At 48.1% G+C, this 17346-nt stretch overlaps 6 protein-coding genes across 6 annotated transcripts; 3 read left to right on the top strand and 3 right to left on the bottom strand.

The window, feature by feature from the left end:
* Nucleotides 1-365: 365 nt before the first annotated feature.
* On the top strand, nucleotides 366-2192 carry TRV_02372 (uncharacterized protein; the record flags this gene model as incomplete). The annotated part of the gene is made up of 1 exon (XM_003023432.1): nucleotides 366-2192. One exon carries the CDS (start codon nucleotides 366-368, stop codon nucleotides 2190-2192), a length of 1827 nt encoding a protein of 608 aa, XP_003023478.1.
* A 447-nt stretch (nucleotides 2193-2639) lies between these two features.
* TRV_02373 (uncharacterized protein) lies at nucleotides 2640-5677 on the bottom strand (the record flags this gene model as incomplete). The annotated part of the gene is made up of 2 exons (XM_003023433.1): nucleotides 2640-2745; nucleotides 2829-5677. The coding sequence occupies 2 exons, from the start codon at nucleotides 5675-5677 to the stop codon at nucleotides 2640-2642; spliced, it is 2955 nt and encodes a 984-aa protein (XP_003023479.1).
* A 527-nt stretch (nucleotides 5678-6204) lies between these two features.
* TRV_02374 (uncharacterized protein) lies at nucleotides 6205-8479 on the bottom strand (the record flags this gene model as incomplete). Its single annotated transcript, XM_003023434.1, has 2 exons — nucleotides 6205-8361; nucleotides 8435-8479. 2 exons carry the CDS (start codon nucleotides 8477-8479, stop codon nucleotides 6205-6207), a joined length of 2202 nt encoding a protein of 733 aa, XP_003023480.1.
* Nucleotides 8480-9016: 537 nt separating this feature from the next.
* Nucleotides 9017-10346, top strand: TRV_02375 (uncharacterized protein; the record flags this gene model as incomplete). Its single annotated transcript, XM_003023435.1, has 4 exons — nucleotides 9017-9046; nucleotides 9196-9434; nucleotides 9496-9580; nucleotides 9678-10346. 4 exons carry the CDS (start codon nucleotides 9017-9019, stop codon nucleotides 10344-10346), a joined length of 1023 nt encoding a protein of 340 aa, XP_003023481.1.
* Nucleotides 10347-11191: 845 nt separating this feature from the next.
* Nucleotides 11192-12265, top strand: TRV_02376 (uncharacterized protein; the record flags this gene model as incomplete). Its single annotated transcript, XM_003023436.1, has 3 exons — nucleotides 11192-11289; nucleotides 11439-11752; nucleotides 11826-12265. 3 exons carry the CDS (start codon nucleotides 11192-11194, stop codon nucleotides 12263-12265), a joined length of 852 nt encoding a protein of 283 aa, XP_003023482.1.
* A 324-nt stretch (nucleotides 12266-12589) lies between these two features.
* TRV_02377 (uncharacterized protein) lies at nucleotides 12590-16186 on the bottom strand (the record flags this gene model as incomplete). The annotated part of the gene is made up of 6 exons (XM_003023437.1): nucleotides 12590-13439; nucleotides 13498-14932; nucleotides 14956-15154; nucleotides 15211-15705; nucleotides 15788-15892; nucleotides 15971-16186. The coding sequence occupies 6 exons, from the start codon at nucleotides 16184-16186 to the stop codon at nucleotides 12590-12592; spliced, it is 3300 nt and encodes a 1099-aa protein (XP_003023483.1).
* Between the last annotated feature and the right edge of the window lie 1160 nt (nucleotides 16187-17346).

The following is a 17346-nucleotide window of genomic DNA, read 5'->3' on the forward strand; positions in this document are numbered from 1 at the left end:
GAACAGAGGTGGATAGGGTGGTTTGGCTACCGGTGAATGGTCCGTCCTGAAAAAGGGCGGACGGTAAACTCGAGGATTAGCAAGCGGAACAGTCAAGTACATTTGCGAATACTTTGAAGATACTCAGGAGTGTGAAAGGGCCATTCACACGGCCCGGAGCCAAAAGGTGAAGATGGCCCTTCAGCATACCCCTTAGTCAAAAGTAGATGCTAATATTTGTTGCTGTGCAGTGACTCCAATCACCGCTAGCCACCATCCACCCTCAGCAGGTCACTGCTGCTGTGGGAGGTATATATATATCTCCTTATCGCCGTGTCAGGCCAGGAGCCGATCCTAAAAAAATAGCCCATTTTCTTCCGGGCTACATGGCGAGACAGGTTCTGGAGAGTGATTTGCTATCTCTGCATCGTGCGGAGAGTAATAATTCTTCCCCACGATGGCAACCTCAGGAGGAATTTGTCGTCTCTGACGTCTTTATGCCCCAGACTCCTGAACCTGAACAGGCCGATGAAGCAGATCTTGGCCAGTCCTGGGCAACTGTCGTTAGCGAGAAACCGAGCACCACGAGCAACTTCCGCATGGTTCCAGGCGATGTGAGCCCTATGAGACCGAACCCTAAAAGTGGAGGCCTTAATCCCGTGAAGAAAAAGAAAAATAAAAAGAAGAAGCTGCCAAAGGATAAAAATGCTGTCTCTCATGTTGTAGAGGCTCCTCAGCCCGGCTGTGAGACGCCACCGGCTTATTTCAAGGACGGTCGTTCCTCCATCTCTCCACGGCTTCGCCCAGTGGGTGCGTTCAAAAACAATTTTGAATCCAGGCCTCCTTCAGCACATGGTATTAGTGCACTTAGCATTCAGTTGGATGCACTCAATGTTGGATCTGCCCGGCCTTCAGGTTCCGAAGCTAGTAAGAAGGGATCAGAAACATCAAGTTGCGGCAGTGTTATCTCGGAAAGTGACCACACTGAGATTCTGACGACATATGAAGTTCCATTGGGAGACGACTTCGTCAGCCTTGACCTTAATAATGAAGGGCCCAAAGCAATGGATGGTTCCGAGAAGAAGGCCATCCTAAACCGCAAGATGACCGCTGCTGACTTTGACTCACTGACCTGTCTTGGAAAGGGAACATTTGGAACCGTTCTTCTCGTCAAGCAGAAGGCTAACGGGGCCTTGTATGCACAAAAGCAGTTTCGTAAGGCTTCCCTTACCGTGCATAAGAGGCTGGTGGAACAGACCAAGACGGAAAGGGCTATTCTAGAGAGCGTTAACCGACACCCATTCGTCGTTAAGTTATACTATGCATTTCAAGACCATGAGAAGCTATATTTAATCCTGGAATACGCACAGGGAGGAGAACTATTCACCCATCTCGCGATGGAGCGTATGTTTTCCGAGGAAACGGCTTCTTTCTATATGGCCGAAATGGTGCTTGCTCTTGAACATTTGCATTGCAATGTTGGCGTTATCTATCGCGACTTGAAGCCCGAGAATTGCCTGTTGGACGCGGATGGCCATCTTCTTCTCACGGATTTCGGCCTAAGCAAAGTCGCCGTTGACGATGATGACCGGTGCAACTCTTCCCTCGGAACCATAGAGTACATGGCACCAGAAGTTATCATGGGTAAGCCCTATGGCAAAGCCTGTGACTGGTGGTCTTTGGGAGCCTTGGGATTTGACCTCCTCACCGGCTCGCCACCCTTCAAGGGTAACAATCATGCCAAAATCACGGAAAAGATCTTGAAGCAGAAATTGGCACTTCCGTACTTCCTTGGCCCTGATGCAAAGGACTTTCTCACGCGTCTTCTTCGCAAGGAGCCACAGAAACGCCTGGGGTATCATACATCTAAGGACATCCGCACTATTAAATCGCATCGATTCTTTAGAAAAATCGACTGGAAGGCCTTGGAAAAGCGTGAGTTGGAGCCTCCAATAAAACCTGTGGTGACGGATCCAGCTCTGGCCGAGAACTTTTCCCACGATTTCACTTCGTTACCTCTTAGTCCTGTCCTAACGACTAAGTCCGGGCCATTTTCAAATGCCGAAGACGCAATGGACGTTGACGGCGAGGGCGCCACTGATAGCGAAATGGGAGGTATCCAGCCTTCTGAGGATCCATTTGGTGGGTTCAGCTTCGTAGCACCGAGTAGTCTCCTTGAGAGTGGTCTTGCCATTGGAAACATGAAGTGGTAGATTGTCCGAACCAGGCGACGTGAGATAAGAGTCGCAAAGACTGATGCGTCTGCGGTCCACGCATATTTTCCCCTTTTGATAGATTTTTGTTAGTTCGAAGTGTTATTTGTTGTACCCCTATTTGGGGATTGTTTTGTATTGTTCTTTTTTGTTTTGATTGATATAGCCAACTGTTGTTACCAAGAAATTGATGTTTTCGAACCGGGAGTGAGCCCTTTTATATGAACTTCTTATATTACGTATGGAGCTCTTGCTATCAAAAACGTCCAATGGAACCTTCTAGCAACGTCACTAGGCTACACACAGCAAGGGGGAAACGATAGCGAGACTAGGGCGAGAAAAAGACCAAGAGTTTGCCTGTTGAATGTAATTGGTTGAACATTTATCTCTATCTATTGATACAAGGGGTATCCGCTTAATATACAAATGCCGATGCGCCGAATTCAATTATGTCATGAGGAAGATATTTTTGTTGGATGGTACGGATTTCGGGAGGCTGGAGTCTATTCGGGCGACCTCTTCGCTGTCGATGATGACGTTTCCGTCAAATGGCCTAATTTTCGTGCTGGATGTCCGTCAAGCTCCCTGTTAATCTCTCGAAAATCGAGGCCAAGACGTTCATATACCCTAGCACACCAATCCAAGACACGGTTGACACTGTCGGCAGGGTGGTTTTGCGAGGTCAATGGTTGAGTAACGGGATGGGCAGGATTGTGTCCAGGCTGACGGGGGGAATTTTGTTCATCGAGTGCTGCGTTAGCGATGATTCGGACCGTTGTAAGATCTGGTACGACCAAGGGAGTCCTTTTAGGGTAGATAGACCTTGCGTTGAAAGGGAGGTCAGTTCGTATTCTTTGTTGCTTGCGGTCGCGAGATGCATCAAAACTCAGCAACGGGTCAATACAAAACTGATCCCATAGTCGTTTACCAGGTAAACAGCCTTGTGTGTCGACAATAGCAGCTAGGAGCTGGTTGAAGGCGCTAGGAGGAATGCGGTACTCAGGATCATAACGACGGTCCCACTGCAGCTGTACCTTGCGGCAGGCATTAGACAGTCTGCCAGGAATAGAACGGAAGACATGATGTAACCGATTCAATATAGCTTTAGAAATGTTTGGGTCCTTGGAATAGCTGTAGTGCTGGTTGAATTTCCCATTCAAGAGGTCAACTAGAAGGCTACATGCTAGTTCCAGAGCTTCATCTTGGTTTTCAGCAGGTATGGAGTCAGAGCTTGATTTATCCGTGCTAGACGTCCGACACTCTAACCGTATGATCACTGCTGCAAGAGACGTTATGTTTTCAATATCCCACTGTGACAGCCTAATATCTCGGAGATAATGGAGAAGCTCTATAGCACCCTTGGAGTCACATTCCCCAATTCTCCAATTCAACAAGGCAATCAAGGTCTGGCGGCGAAGAGGGCGCTCAAGTCTCTTAATGGTATTAGAATAGAGCTCACGGTTTTTCGTTGCAGTTGCAAGCCGGATCAGAGAGTCGGTAATAAGAAATCCTTCACGGGTACGGGATGTTGAAACTTCCAAAGCTTTTGCACAGGTATGCGTTACCCAATCTGCAAGTCGATACAACCGAGAAGAGGTTAGAGTATCAAGAAGCAAGGCCCAGGAGACCGGTGGAAGTTCAAGATGCTCGGATTGAGCTGGGGACCGGGCAATTCGAGACCGGCTAGAAGCTGTTTGATGAACCCTGTGTGCCATGACCAGGTATTTTGGATCTAGAACAGATTCACGCATCTCGAAAACTTTAGCAGGATCAACTTCCCCCAATAAGCGTCCAAAGATATCGACTGTGCCTGAGGCGCGACCACTGGATGCATATATGTTCAACGCATATTGGTACAAACCTAATACTACCAGAGACTCAGCGGGCTTGTACTCTTGGAGACCAACATTTTCATAACCAGCCTCAGGGGGGTTTATCGAATGTTCTGCCGGGAGGATGTACGAGGCATGATTAAGTAGATGCTCAAGGGACTGAGGATCTGTTTCTGGCACTACCGCTCCGGTTTCGAGGATTCGGACAATCAAATAGGTGAGTTCTTCCTGGGAGAGAGATAATTTGTTCCTACCCAGAAGTGCACGTAAAAGGCCCAACCGGGTCAAAACAAATTTTATTGGATCTCCCGGACCGCTGGCCGTGCCAGCATCGGCTTTGAGAGAATTTATGAGTCCCTCCATGACGGAATAAACCACTTCTTTGGTGATTGTCCGTTCCCCCATTCCTAGGAACGGACGATCTGAACGATAAGAAAAGGGTTCGTCTGATAATACTCCGCACTCTTCCCAAGTGTCATACCGGTCCATTTTCAATGGATCGATTGGTCCTTTAGACCGATGCAGCGCGGCCCAACTTCGTATATTCCACGCTTTTGAACGAGCACGAAACATTTGTAGTATCCAACTGGCCTCTGCTGCATAGCCTCCTTCAACACAGCACCAAAGAATAAATTCAAGCCATATACCAAAACCAAGCGGTCTTGATTTGAATCTTGACGACGGTGCATGGGATGTAGAATCTGACTCGTCGACGGCATTATCTGTCGCCGCAGCTTCCAACGCTACACCGGACACTACACTCATTATAGGATAGGAGAGTAGCTGCATCTCTGGAGGCCGGTTTGGTAGAGTGGGTTCGTAGTTTGAGTCGTATCTGTATACTCCAGAAGGTATCATGTCAAGATGATGCAGTTGGGCAACAACAAGGTGGAAATGTGACATAATTGAAGCGCTCTCCGCCTCGGGTAAATCTGATGTCTCAAGAATGAAGGAACCCAGGCTCTGCCAAATTTCACTCATTGCCTCGGCTCTTCTGTCTGCCTTTCCCGTCTGACGCTGAAGCATTGCCCCTTCAAGGTAGTCTTTGACTGATAAAGCGTCCCTGCCATCGGTATCAACCCGTAATCCACTAAGCGAAGTGGATTTCAGCAGATCACCAGATAATCTATCAAATGAGCCCAAACTGCCCCAATCGATATTTGAAGGTAATTCTCCTGGCCGGGCCAAGGCCCGACTCTCGCTTGCGAAATCCAGGAGTTTATTGACTATGACATGAAAATCCCGCCATCTTCCCAGTTTGAGCCCAAGTATTGTAAGGAGGTCAAACCCTAGCTGTTCTCGGGCTTGATATAAAAGCTCCAAAATCGCTTTACAATCTTCCTGCCAGCTCCTCCGGCCAATCAGTTCTGCCACGGCGAGGCCATTATCCACATTCTGCGGGGGGATGTATATTTCTAAACGTTTTATCCATTCGGATGGATCTTTTCGTAGCCCTGCTGGAGGGATAGGGTATGGCTTGCGCTTGGAAGAGTCCTTCGATCGATGGACATAGCTGCGCCAGGTACTGAGAGATGGAGACTGAATTATTCCCAATGAGAGTCGGTACGGCGTTAACAGCGGATAGAACACATGTCCCCGGGCTTGGAAACGGCTGTGGCCCAGGAGTATCCTTCGAGGCAGGCAAATGCTCATGACACGGCCGGGGATCGATCATGGAGGACCTTGAGGTACTGATAAAATAGCGAGTTCGAGGTTGCGTGGCGGTCGCATGTCTGGTCTGGGATATAATAACTTAATGCCCACAGATTTGACGCCCTGCAAGCATACTGAAAAATGGGTTGACCAATTCTCTTGCGGCACTGGGCGGCGTTGTAGTTGTGTTCTCCGTAGCTCGAGCTGCTACAAAATTCTTGGAGAAAAAAGTTGGTAGAAAAATATCGCTTAGTCATCATTTACAAGATATCCGAGTCTGCAAAGGGGACACGGGCAATCAATGTGCTATTGATATATAGGTTAAATTCTTCAAATGCAGGACGATGCTCCTAAAGTATATACAGAAAATAAACACCGGGCAGAACTCCGTCGGTAAGTCCTAACTATAGACAATAGACTTAATCCCAAGGATGCCCTGAAAAAAGGTACCCGGCGCCAATAGAATGCTCCAAACCGACATCAATCATGAAACAGAAATCTAGCTGATCCAGCTAAAATCATTCGATTCATCCTGGGGGGGCATCTTCCTGGCCTTCCTCGCCGAGATCTTCCGCACCCAGTTCTTGTTCAACCTCATCTGCAACGAAGCTTTCATAATCTTCCAGCCCCTTCTGCACATGGACTTTAAACTTGATAACATCATTCAACATGCTTTCAATTCCAGTATGAAGCTCCTCGCGAAGTGCATTTGCGCGCAAAACAAGCTGTTCATGCTCAATGTTGGTATTCATTTCCCTCTGTTCCATCAGCTGAACACTTTCGCTTAGACTTGCACGCATTTTAGCCAGCTCCTTTTCCATCTTTTCAATTTGAGCGTCAGATGCTAACTTCTGAGTTGATGTTATTTCCTTTGTCCTCTCAAACTCCTCTTCTGCAGCACGACGTCGATGTTCTAGGGCCTCCACCTCGCTCTTTTTCTCGTCCATAGCCTCTTTAATGTTTTCAAGGAGGTCTCTCCTGTTCATATCTTCGTCTAGTGCAATCTTTCTTCGCTCATTGATTTCTTTGCGAAGGGAAATAAGATGATTTCGAATCACACCACGAAGGTCGAGGTTGATAAGATTTGTTGGGTGATATCCCGTATTCGCATCAGCAAGTAATCGGTCACCTTCGGAGACAGCGTGGCTTTGAGACATCGCAAGTTGATCATTGATATTAAGGAAAAGTTCAAACTCGACTCCTTTGGCGTTAGCAGTGGTAGAAGGAATAAGGCCCGCTTGGTAGGCAAGGGAGTTGTATGATTTAGTAACCTGCTCCAATTCTTCAAGCTTCATGTTGGCTTCTGATTCCTTCTCCATGACTTTTGCATGAGTCTCATCGAGCCTCACCAAGGTATCCTCCACACTTCTCTGGAGTCTATCTCGCTCTGTACTCATGCGATCAATATCCTGGATTGTAATTCCTCGCTTATCGACACTTGACTGCAGATTTATTCGGTCATCTTCAGTGGTTTGGAGCTCCAGATCGATTTTCTCCAGCTCCTCCTCCAAGAATTTGATGCGGTTTTCATATTTATCAATTTTCCCTTGAACATTCTCATTGTAGTCTTCAAACTTCTTCTTGTCATCTTCCAAAATTTTGAAGTGTTTATCCAACTTGGCAATATCAGGGGCATTCTTTTCAAGTTCTTCGAGCTGATCTCGGAGTAAACGATTTTCCTCTTCTAGTGCCTGGAGTTCTTGCACATACTTCTCATTTGCCTTCTCGAATTCTGCTGCCATGGTTTCAACGTGAGGGACGAGCCGCTGTTCTGCTACCTCGTCATCCTCATCCTCACCACCTTGTAACCAGTCATGATATGCACCGGATAGAAAGCGGAAAATTATACGATCGCCAGTCACGTCAACACCTGCCTCTGCGCAGGCATAGTCATACTGATCCTGGTAATATCGGTCTAGCATTTGGGCTAATTGCATCATCCAGTGCAACACACCCAGGAATGTATACCAGTTGGTGCCTCCAACTGCTGCAATTTGAGATTTTGTAATATTCTTTTCATAGGGGTAGCGCAGCTGCTTTAAAATAGGCGGAACCTCGGTGTCAATGTTCTTTTGGAAGCGATAGCTTGGGTCGATCCTCTTATACAGCCATTGGAATATGTAGTTAAAGTCCTTCTGGGTCGGTGACTTCAACGTATTCTGCGTTAAAGAATGTTTCATTTCCAGTTCAAAGTTGTTGCGCGTTAAATATTCCAATATCTCCTGGCTAATGCGCGCCTGAAAACTCCTGTCCCTCAGGGGTCGAGGATCTCGAGGCACACCCGCTGGGATAGACCCCTGAACAAAGAATGATTGGTGAGCAGCAGAAGGGCCCATTGATGGACGCGATAAGACGCTGCTTCGTCGTTGTAGTTGAGGCGGCGGGGGAGGCGCCATGGACATTGGCGCATAGCTTTGACGGCCAGCATTTGCGCTGTGGAGGACATTATGGGACACGGAACGCCGAACGCTCGATAGGCCGCCGTCTATACCATAGTTATTACTGCTCGTGGACTGGCGGTGGAAAACAGGCTGCTGCGGCCGGCTCAGCGATGAGACGAGAGAGGAGGATCTGGCATGTTGAGATGTAAACGGTGGATTCTGTAGATTTGCGGCAGTGCTAGTTCGCTTGAGCGCAGAGGATGGCTGAGGAATTGAAGTATAGTTCTGGACATTCCCCAGTGTCTATAATATCCAGATTAGTTAAAAGGTCATCCTGCAAAGGTCCATTGAAGGGAAGAGGGGGGGGGGGTAATACCTCTCGCGGCCTTCGGACACTGAAAAGCCCAGTATCCTGCGCCATGACGATGCGGCAAGGGCTTGTTACTTGTGCCAAGCAGCAGCTGGAGATATGGCAAAGCGTAGCAGAGCAGAGACAGCGGCGACAACAAATGCCAGGCCCTTCTCGCGGCAGATATCTGTTTGGCGTTTATGTCTCCTTCAAATAACAACAACATCGATAACAACCACGGCCGTCAATATCAATCAACCCTGCATGTCCGCTTTGGGAAAAGTAAACAAAATCAAAGTGTACGGAGTCCACGCTAGTCTGCATTTGGTATAGACTGGAACCTCGGCGCCGGAGTATCAAATCACCGATAATCACGGGACCGCGTCCTTTGAACCTCGGCTCGACAGGCGAAAAGCAAGCTTTTGGTAGAAAAGAAAGAGCGACATCTCGAGATTCCGGGGAAGAGAAAAAGACAAGCAGCGCAGACGAGGAGAGGAAGCACGCCCTGCTGTTGTCCCCTCCCATATCTGCGTTTCCCAGGGGCTCTTCTCATGCTGCTGATAACCACCGCTGGATAGAGAAAGATACTGAACTTGTTACTTTGGCGACATGGCTCGAGAGGAGCTGATCACGTCGGCGGTAAGTCGGCTGTCGCATGTCCCTGATGCAAAGCATCTCCAGCTAACGACATCTATTGTGTGCTAGGTTACTTGTATGTCAGCCACCGGTCTATCCTGTTGATTGCATACCTGCATGCCTTGTACTTATCTATATCTACAGTCCTCCAGGATCCCTCTGTGTCGTCCGCGCCTCTGGAGAAGAAAGTTGCATTCCTGCAGTCCAAAAACCTGACACAGGAAGAGATTGATATAGCCCTAACTAGAAGCGGCTCTTCTAGTCCATCTACACCTGCGTCAGAGCAACAGGGCCGTGCAGTTGTCCCGTCACCGCCGCCATACCGGGCTCCCCCAAACCAGAGCTATGGATACGGACAGGCTGGTCAATGGGGTTACCCAACTCCTCCAGAGTAAGTAGCCCGATATATATTTACTTGTAAACGTACAGCTAATATGATTCCGTATGTTAAGTCTCCCAAGGCGTGATTGGAGGGATTGGTTTATCATGGCGACGGTAATGGGTGGTGTTGGTTATGGTCTTTATTTTGTTGCAAAGGTACGTTGGTCAGCTATACTAGATCTGCAATAGTCCGCCCTAACTGTTCTGTTAGCGTTATATTTCACCCTTAATCGCGCCTCCCACCGCACCACAGCTTCAACAAGACAAGGAAAGTGTGGATGAGCAATTTTCTCGTGCATTTTCTCTCCTAGACCAACTTTCCGCAGATACCGCTGCCCTCAAGGCTGCTGAAGAAGCCCGAACGTCTCGACTTGATACTGCGCTCCGTGACGTAGAGGAAGTCGTTCAAGAACTCAAAGTTTCGTCCCGGAGACGTGACGATGAAACTAGGCGCATTAGTGAAGAAGTAAGGAGCTTGAAGGATGGCATTCCAAAAGCCATTGAAGGAGCTCGCGAAGGGAACGAGAAACGGCTAAGGGAGCTCAACTCAGAGCTAAGGAGCTTGAAGGTTCTCCTGACAAATAGACTTGGTTCTGGTGCATCGACTCCAACGCCTAGCGCTGCTACCACAACTGCCGCTACGCGACCAGACGTCAATGGCACTGCTTCTGCCACTCAACAAACCTCGTCACCTGCTACGCCAAGCCCTGCGGCAGCCTCTGTACCAGCCTCAACTCCAGCTCCACGAGAGCGCTCCGGCAGCCCGTTTTCTCAGCTCGGGAAACCAGCAAGCATCCCAGCATGGCAGATGGCTGCTGCTAACAAAGCCAAGAGCACTGCAGCCTCTCCTTCGGTTGAAGATGCAGGTGAAGAGGCCGACAAGGCCGAGAGCAACCAGCAGTCTGCATCTACCGCCAGCTAAAAACTAGTCACCTCCAAACTCCGCATCCTCGCCTGTACCCCACCAATCGAACTTTCTGACTCGCTGTTTATTTGTTGAATATGCGTGTTTCCGCTTACTTTCTTTGGGAATCCTTTGGGAATAATTGCAGTCTTTTGCTCTTGCAATGGTAGGAGAATGTTTAATGGGATATATATACCTTGACACCACGTTATTTCTCTTATGTACTTTTACCTCATTCTAGTCAAACCTATACCAAGCTTATACAGGGTAATTCAAGTGTGTCAAGATCTAATAGAAGAGTATTCGATGGTAATCACTCAGGGAGAAGGGGGAAGCCATGTATATGGACTGCATCGAGGCCACATGGCAGACTAACCATAAGTAGTTTAGTCCTTCCCCAGCCTTAAACTTTGAAGAAGCTTAAATTTATCCATATATCAAGATGAACATCTCGCGATTCGAGCAGTCTAACACCTTAAACCTGGGACAGAGCTGCATTTATCCGGGAAGACAGCGTGCAGTTGGGGATTTCCATATCAATATTATTAGTATTACTACTGGCCGTCCAGAACGCTTTAATGTCAAACCGCGAAACTTCCATTTCCCCTCCTCCCGATCGCCATCGCCATCGCCGTCGGCACCGTGACTATGATCGCAACAATCACTCACCCTCCATAAGGGCGGACACTCGATCACGCTCGCCCATCAGAGAGAATAGTTACGATGGCGGTCGGAGATATCGCCGCAGCAGGCAAGAGGGCATCAGGTCTCACCGACGGCAGCGGTCATCTGAAGGCCCAGCGGCGGTCCTACCGCTAGGTGCGGCACCTCTTTCGAAGCGCGATCTATCACGGTACAAAGCGATGTTTGGAACATATCTGGATATCCAAAAAGGCATCTTCATGGAAGACCTTGACGATCGTGAACTGAAAGGGAGATGGAAGAGCTTTGTTGGGAAATGGTAAGGAAAAATGCCTAGCAAAAGCTACGCGGTATATCTTTTGATCTCTCTAGTTTCATTTATACCGTCACCTATGAGTTCTAATAACTAACATGACTGAGGAACCGGGGTGAACTTGCAGAAGGATGGTACGACCCGGCAACGCTTAGGAAAGCGCTAGAAGGAGCATATAATCGCGGCTCCCCTGAGACTTCCGTTCACAGCCCTCGTGGGAGAAGAGCGTCTCCTTCATATAAGAATAGTGAGGAGCGTTCTGCTGCTTTCAGTGAACGTCGCTCGCAGGATTTCAACGAGAGAAGTCTCTCGGCTGAACAGGAAGGGCAAAATAAGGATGAGGGAGAGGAAGATGAAGAGGACGAGGAGGAATCTTATGGGCCACAAATACCAACTTCGCAGCGCCAAATGTCCAGCTACAGGTCCGGACCGAAAATTCCAACTCTAGCAGATCTAACCATCAAACGAGGTTCGTTAATCTGTGTTTTATCTATATTTTCGGTCACTCTAAAACATTTCATGAATAACTAACGTCTCTACAGAAGATGAACAATTAGATCTCGAAGAATCCCGCAGAGTCAATAAAGCCATCCGCAAACAAGAACTCAATTCTCACAAAGGTGAGCTCCGCAGGATGGAAGACGAGATTGCACCGCGAGCAGAACCGGGGTCCCGAGAACGGCTTTTAGAAAAGAAGCGAGAGAAATCAGCATCAAATCGCCAGTTTGCCGAGGCCCGCCGCGGTGGCTCACCCATTGAAGCGGTTGCAGATGCAGATCTCATGGGAGGAGGGGAAGGCGAGGATGGATTTAAGAAACTGAAAGAAAAGCAGATGCGAAAGAAGAATGAGCGGGAGCTTAGGAAGGAGGAGATTTTAAGAGCCAGGGCTGAAGAAAGAGAAATCCGACTTCGGTCATATCGACGCAAGGAGGATGAGACCATGGACTACCTCCGTGCTATTGCTCAAGAAAGATTTGGGTAGCACTTTAGCTGTTATTTACCGTATCTACTCTTTGTATGCCTTACACAACAGCATTTATAAACCCAGCGCTCATAAGAATTATACTTCAATCTCATTTCCGATAGCGCTAATTTATAAGCCCCCTTTATGACCCTCCAACTCCTGGCCGCAGCAATGAAATATCTTTTGGGCGATATATATACATGGGCATATCTATATCCTCGAGTCCCGCCTAGTTCAAATTATAACACGCATGCCAAAGATAAGACAAAGAAGCCAAAAGGCCTTGACCTGCGCCGATACTCCTTTTCATTTCATTGATTTAGTTGTGGGACAGAAGCCCATTCAGGGCTGAACTCCCGCTTTCTGATAGTTCTCTCTTCCTTTTCGGTTTCTGCGACGACGAGGACGCGTTGGGTTTTTTACTACCGCCTTTTTTGGGCCTGATGTGGCTGTTGTTTTGGTTTCAACAGTTTGCCAGTCACCAGAGTCCTCATCACCATCAATGCTAATGTCCTTTGCTAGATTCGAGGGTTCGCTCTTTGATAATCCCCTGCGAAGTTTGTCCTGTGCATCACACTTTGAAGCATCGAGTCCTTCGGCGGCCGTAGCATCATAGGTTTCATCAAACCCCAGGGAATTGCCCCTTACATTCTCGTTCATAGTGGGATAGAACACCTTAGGTTCATCGTGGCTCAGTCTAGCATCGCCCTTTGAAGTCTGACTAGGATCATTGGTATTCGTGGTGCATTCTGCTGCAAACTTTACTTGAAAGTTTTCCTGGTCTGGTCCAGTTTCGATGTGAAAACTGTCATCCGTTTCTGTTTCGTAAATATCAACAGTCGACTCTGAGAAACCTTTATCTTCTTGATGCAGCCTGTTCGGATCACACTCGCTTAGTGGGAACTGTGACTGGTTCCCTCCTGGTGCTTTGTATGCCTTTGGAACGAATTCAGGTGCATCGGGTTTCCATGACCTTTCTCCGTTCGATGGGTATTGATGGCACGAGCAAGTAGTCTCTGAGAATGGGGTGCCACTATCGGATTCACTGGCTTCTAGGAATCCCTGGCGGAAACACAAGCGGCGGTAGTATCCGTGATTCTGCAGCAGCTCAGTATGGGTTCCCTGTTCAACAATCTCGCCATTATTTATGACAACAATCCGGTCTGCGTTCACAATGGTGGAGAGTCGATGTCTAGAAAGCATGTTAGAGCTGGCAAGGATGAATCCAGCAACGCTAGACGGCAACTTACGCGATCACAAGCGTGGTTCGACCTGCGGTGAGCTTCTTTAGACTCTCTTGAACCACTGCCTCTGTTTCGCTATCGACACTGCTCGTGGCTTCATCTAGGAGAACAATTCTGGGATTCTTCAAGATAGCCTGTGCAATGGCAACACGCTGGAGTTCTCCACCAGATAATCTCATACCTCTTTCGCCTACCAAAGTGTCATATCCGTCTGTCAGGCTCATAAATCTGTCATGGAGCGCAACTGCCTTGCAGGCTTCCATTACCTCCTCATCTGTAGCATCCAACCTCCCGTAGCGTAGGTTGCTCATAATTGAAGCATTGAAAAGTGTTGGATCTTGTGGGACCACACCAATACCCTCCCGGAGTGTTTCTAAAGAAACTCCAGAAACATCCTGACCATCGATCTCCACCTTTCCTTGGGTGGGATCGTAAAATCTAAATATCAACTTAAGTATTGTTGACTTTCCTCCACCAGTCTGTCCAACCAATGCAGTAGTACCACCTGCTTTGGCTTGAAAGTTGATGTTTCGGAGTACTCCTCTCTTTCCATCGTACGAAAAATTGACATCCGTAAATTTTATATTCCCAGTTTCAAATCTTAGAGGTTTTGCATCAGGAGAATTCTGGACAGTGGGCTTTTGGCGTAAAATTGAGAGGAACTCCTCAACATCGACTAAATCACGGGCCATCTCTCCGAATCCATTGGCGATGAATTGCAACGGGCTGGATAGCTGGGCCCAGTAACTCAGTAGCATAACAAAATTTCCAATCGGTTTCTCTCCTGTGGAAACATGATGTGCTGCCATGAAACAAGCAGCGGTAAGTCCGCATATTAGTAGGGCTGATTGGGACGCATTCTCCATATGATCCCAAAATCGAAATTTGAACCTGGCTTTCAGTTGGGCCTGTACCAGGGACAAGTATCGGGATATCTCATAGGGAACTCGACTGAAATAGGAAACAGTGCGCCAGTTCTCCGTCGATTCAAATAGAGCAGTAAATTCTGCTCCCCGAGCCTCGTTCCACTCTCGCCGCTTATCCTTCTGTTTCGCGACGAGTTTGCTAGACGACCATAGGAAGAGAACCATCACTGTCGCAACATCAAGTGCCATATAGCCATCAAAGACGTAGTAAAGCACGCCAACGGCTAACACGAGATCTATGATCATTGGGGCGACCAGAAAGAGAATACTATGTATGACATCTTTAACAGACTGTCCTCGGATAACCGCAGTCCATAGCCGGCCGGAGTGTTTGTTGTCATGGAAGTCACAAGATAATGACATGACATGATTGAACGCTGTTGTACTCAGTTTCAGGTACGAGAAATCGTCAACTGGCATACACATAAACCTTCTCAGCGCAGGTAACCCTCCGCTGGAGTCGAGAAGACGGAGTGCAGCAAATATTAAAATTTGTTCCCAGGGTAAGCGACCACCTAAAGGGAGGTATGTTAATAACAATGGATTATATGAAGAACGAGTTTTCTTTCTTTCTTTGTTTTGTTACCTTGAGATTTGCTGAGGATATCGGTTATCAGCCCTAGTTGAATAGGAATCAAAAGGTTGATTGCCCTCTCAGCTATCAAACAGAGGATCATTCCTCCGAAAAGGAGCTGAAGTCGTGGTCTCCCTGAAGGCCAGAAGAACGGCGCAAGCTCCTATAAACAGTTAGTTTGGTTATGCATAAGAATAATGGTAAGTCGTCCAATTTTACCCGTAAGTCCTTCATCGATGACCAGATGCCTCCTCTTTTCTCATCGTCCGCACTATCATCAGCGTCTATTTTTGGCTTGGAGCCCTTTGGCTTGTCTTTCGATGACTGGTTGTTTGAAATACCCGAGTCACACGACCCATATGCGGACCCGTTAACACGGGCACCAGTGGCACCCGGATCCGCAATGAGCGACTGCTCATGTGCAAGTAAAGGCGAATTTTCCTCATCGAGCTTTGTCTGCTTGCCTGGGAAGACTCGGGGACCAAAGGCAGCACAAATAAGCAGTGAAAGGGTGATGATTCTCAGGGTTTGACATAGAATGCTGATAATGTTTGCTCGAGCATAAATATTTGCAGGGCACAGAAGCAGGGAGATCTCTGACACGAGATATATGATCCACTGGCCGTAAAAAGGGTATGACACCGGCTGTGGTGGTTTGTCCGCGTACAGCAATATTGTTGTGAACCAGAGAAGCCCTGACGACAATTCGGACAGCTACAAGAACAGTAAGTCACCTTTTTGACACTCTCTATGGCTTTGCATGAACCTATGTCGAAAAAAAAGAAAAGAAACCTACAATTTGGCCCTTTGCAAAGGCAGCCCCGTCACCTTCAATGGTGGAAGAGAGATTGTTTACCGCGTCCACGATCTGTTCAGCAGAGACAAACGATGGTAAGCAAATCTGACCATATAACCAGCCATGGATCGACGGCAGCCCGGGAGATAAACTCCTGTCCATAGGTTAAACAGACAGACTTACATAAGTCAGGAAGACGGTCGATATCAAAAACCCGATCACAACATTGGAACGGCGAGACGAGCCGGTACTATTTTTCTCGCTACCAGGAGCAAAGACAATTGTTATGAAATATGCACCGAAGAAGTAGACGGCCGCCAGCAACGGCAGCGTATCTTGCACAAGCTTAGCAAAATACATCCCGTCCAGCGTCGACGCACCGCCGTAGCCCTCCTCCATGATGGTGATGGCCTTCGAAGCCCTGAGCTCTAGTTAGGTGCAGCAGCCAGCGGGTCGAAAAAAAGATAGAACTACTCTTGCTCTTGGCGAGGATGAATCCGAAACGGCCCACCTGGAGGCGTGGGATCATGGATGGGCTTGGGTGAGGGCCGAAATCCCTCCTGGACAAAAGACGGGAGTCTTCTTCTTCTTCTTTTTTTTTTTTTTTTTGGTTTTCTCCCCTTTGCTCAGTCTCGGGGTTATTTTTTTTTCCCTTCTCTCTCTCTCAAGGGCTATTTTTGCTCTTCTCGCAAGCGGTTGCGGCCTGCTGGTTATAGCGGTAAGGCCTAGTTCGGGCTAAGGCGACTAAAGCATGCGGCTAAAAGCATGTGTGCGTGTCTACCTCCAGGATGGTGTACTCCATACGGGGGGGGATGTGAAGGGAAGGGCAGGCAGCAGACAACCCTGGACAACAAAGAGCGGTGATAGAAAGCAAAAGAAAAGAACAAACCCCTGGTGAGGCGAAGGAGAAGAAGAAACGAGGCGGCAACCGGACACGCGCTACAGGGTTGACATCAGAGGTCAGGGGGAGGGAAGAAAAACCAAGCGGACAGGGGGATGTCGACGAGAAGTGCAGGGAGGAAGACGATGGGGAAGAGAAGAAGAAGAAGAAGAAGATATTACATGGAACTCAGTGGTTGATGTTGATGTTGATGTTGCTGAAGTTGTTATGTTGGTTTGCGCGCGGGAAGGAACCAAGTTAATATAGCCGATTTACTTGGTAGGCGCTTCGGGAGGAAGCGAAGGCGTTGTTTTCGTCCCTTAAGAGGTGACCGTCCGAGGAAAGCCTCAGGGATGACCCGAAAGGGAAAAGAAAGATGGAGAAGAAGAAGAAGAGCAGAAAAGGACGGGAAGACGGCGGCTTCCGTTTGTCTCTGCTGTTTGCGACTCAAGCCGGCTTATATTTTATAACTGCATCCCATGAACAAAAATAGATGCGGCTCGGGTGCCTGGGCAGCGACCCAAGCGCTGGGTCTAGCTGAAGTACTTCCTTGGTGAAGTTGCATCTTGATGGAGAAGCTCTCGGAGGCATAATAGCGAGTGACCAGAGAGCCTTGGAGATGGCGATTGAAGGAGAAACAGTAGAGACCCCTGGCTACCTGGGTGGCGGCAGGTACAAG

This window comes from Trichophyton verrucosum (assembly GCF_000151505.1).
Source record: "Trichophyton verrucosum HKI 0517 chromosome Unknown contig00207_1.f1.exp, whole genome shotgun sequence".
NCBI classification, from domain to species: Eukaryota; Fungi; Ascomycota; class Eurotiomycetes; order Onygenales; family Arthrodermataceae; genus Trichophyton; species Trichophyton verrucosum.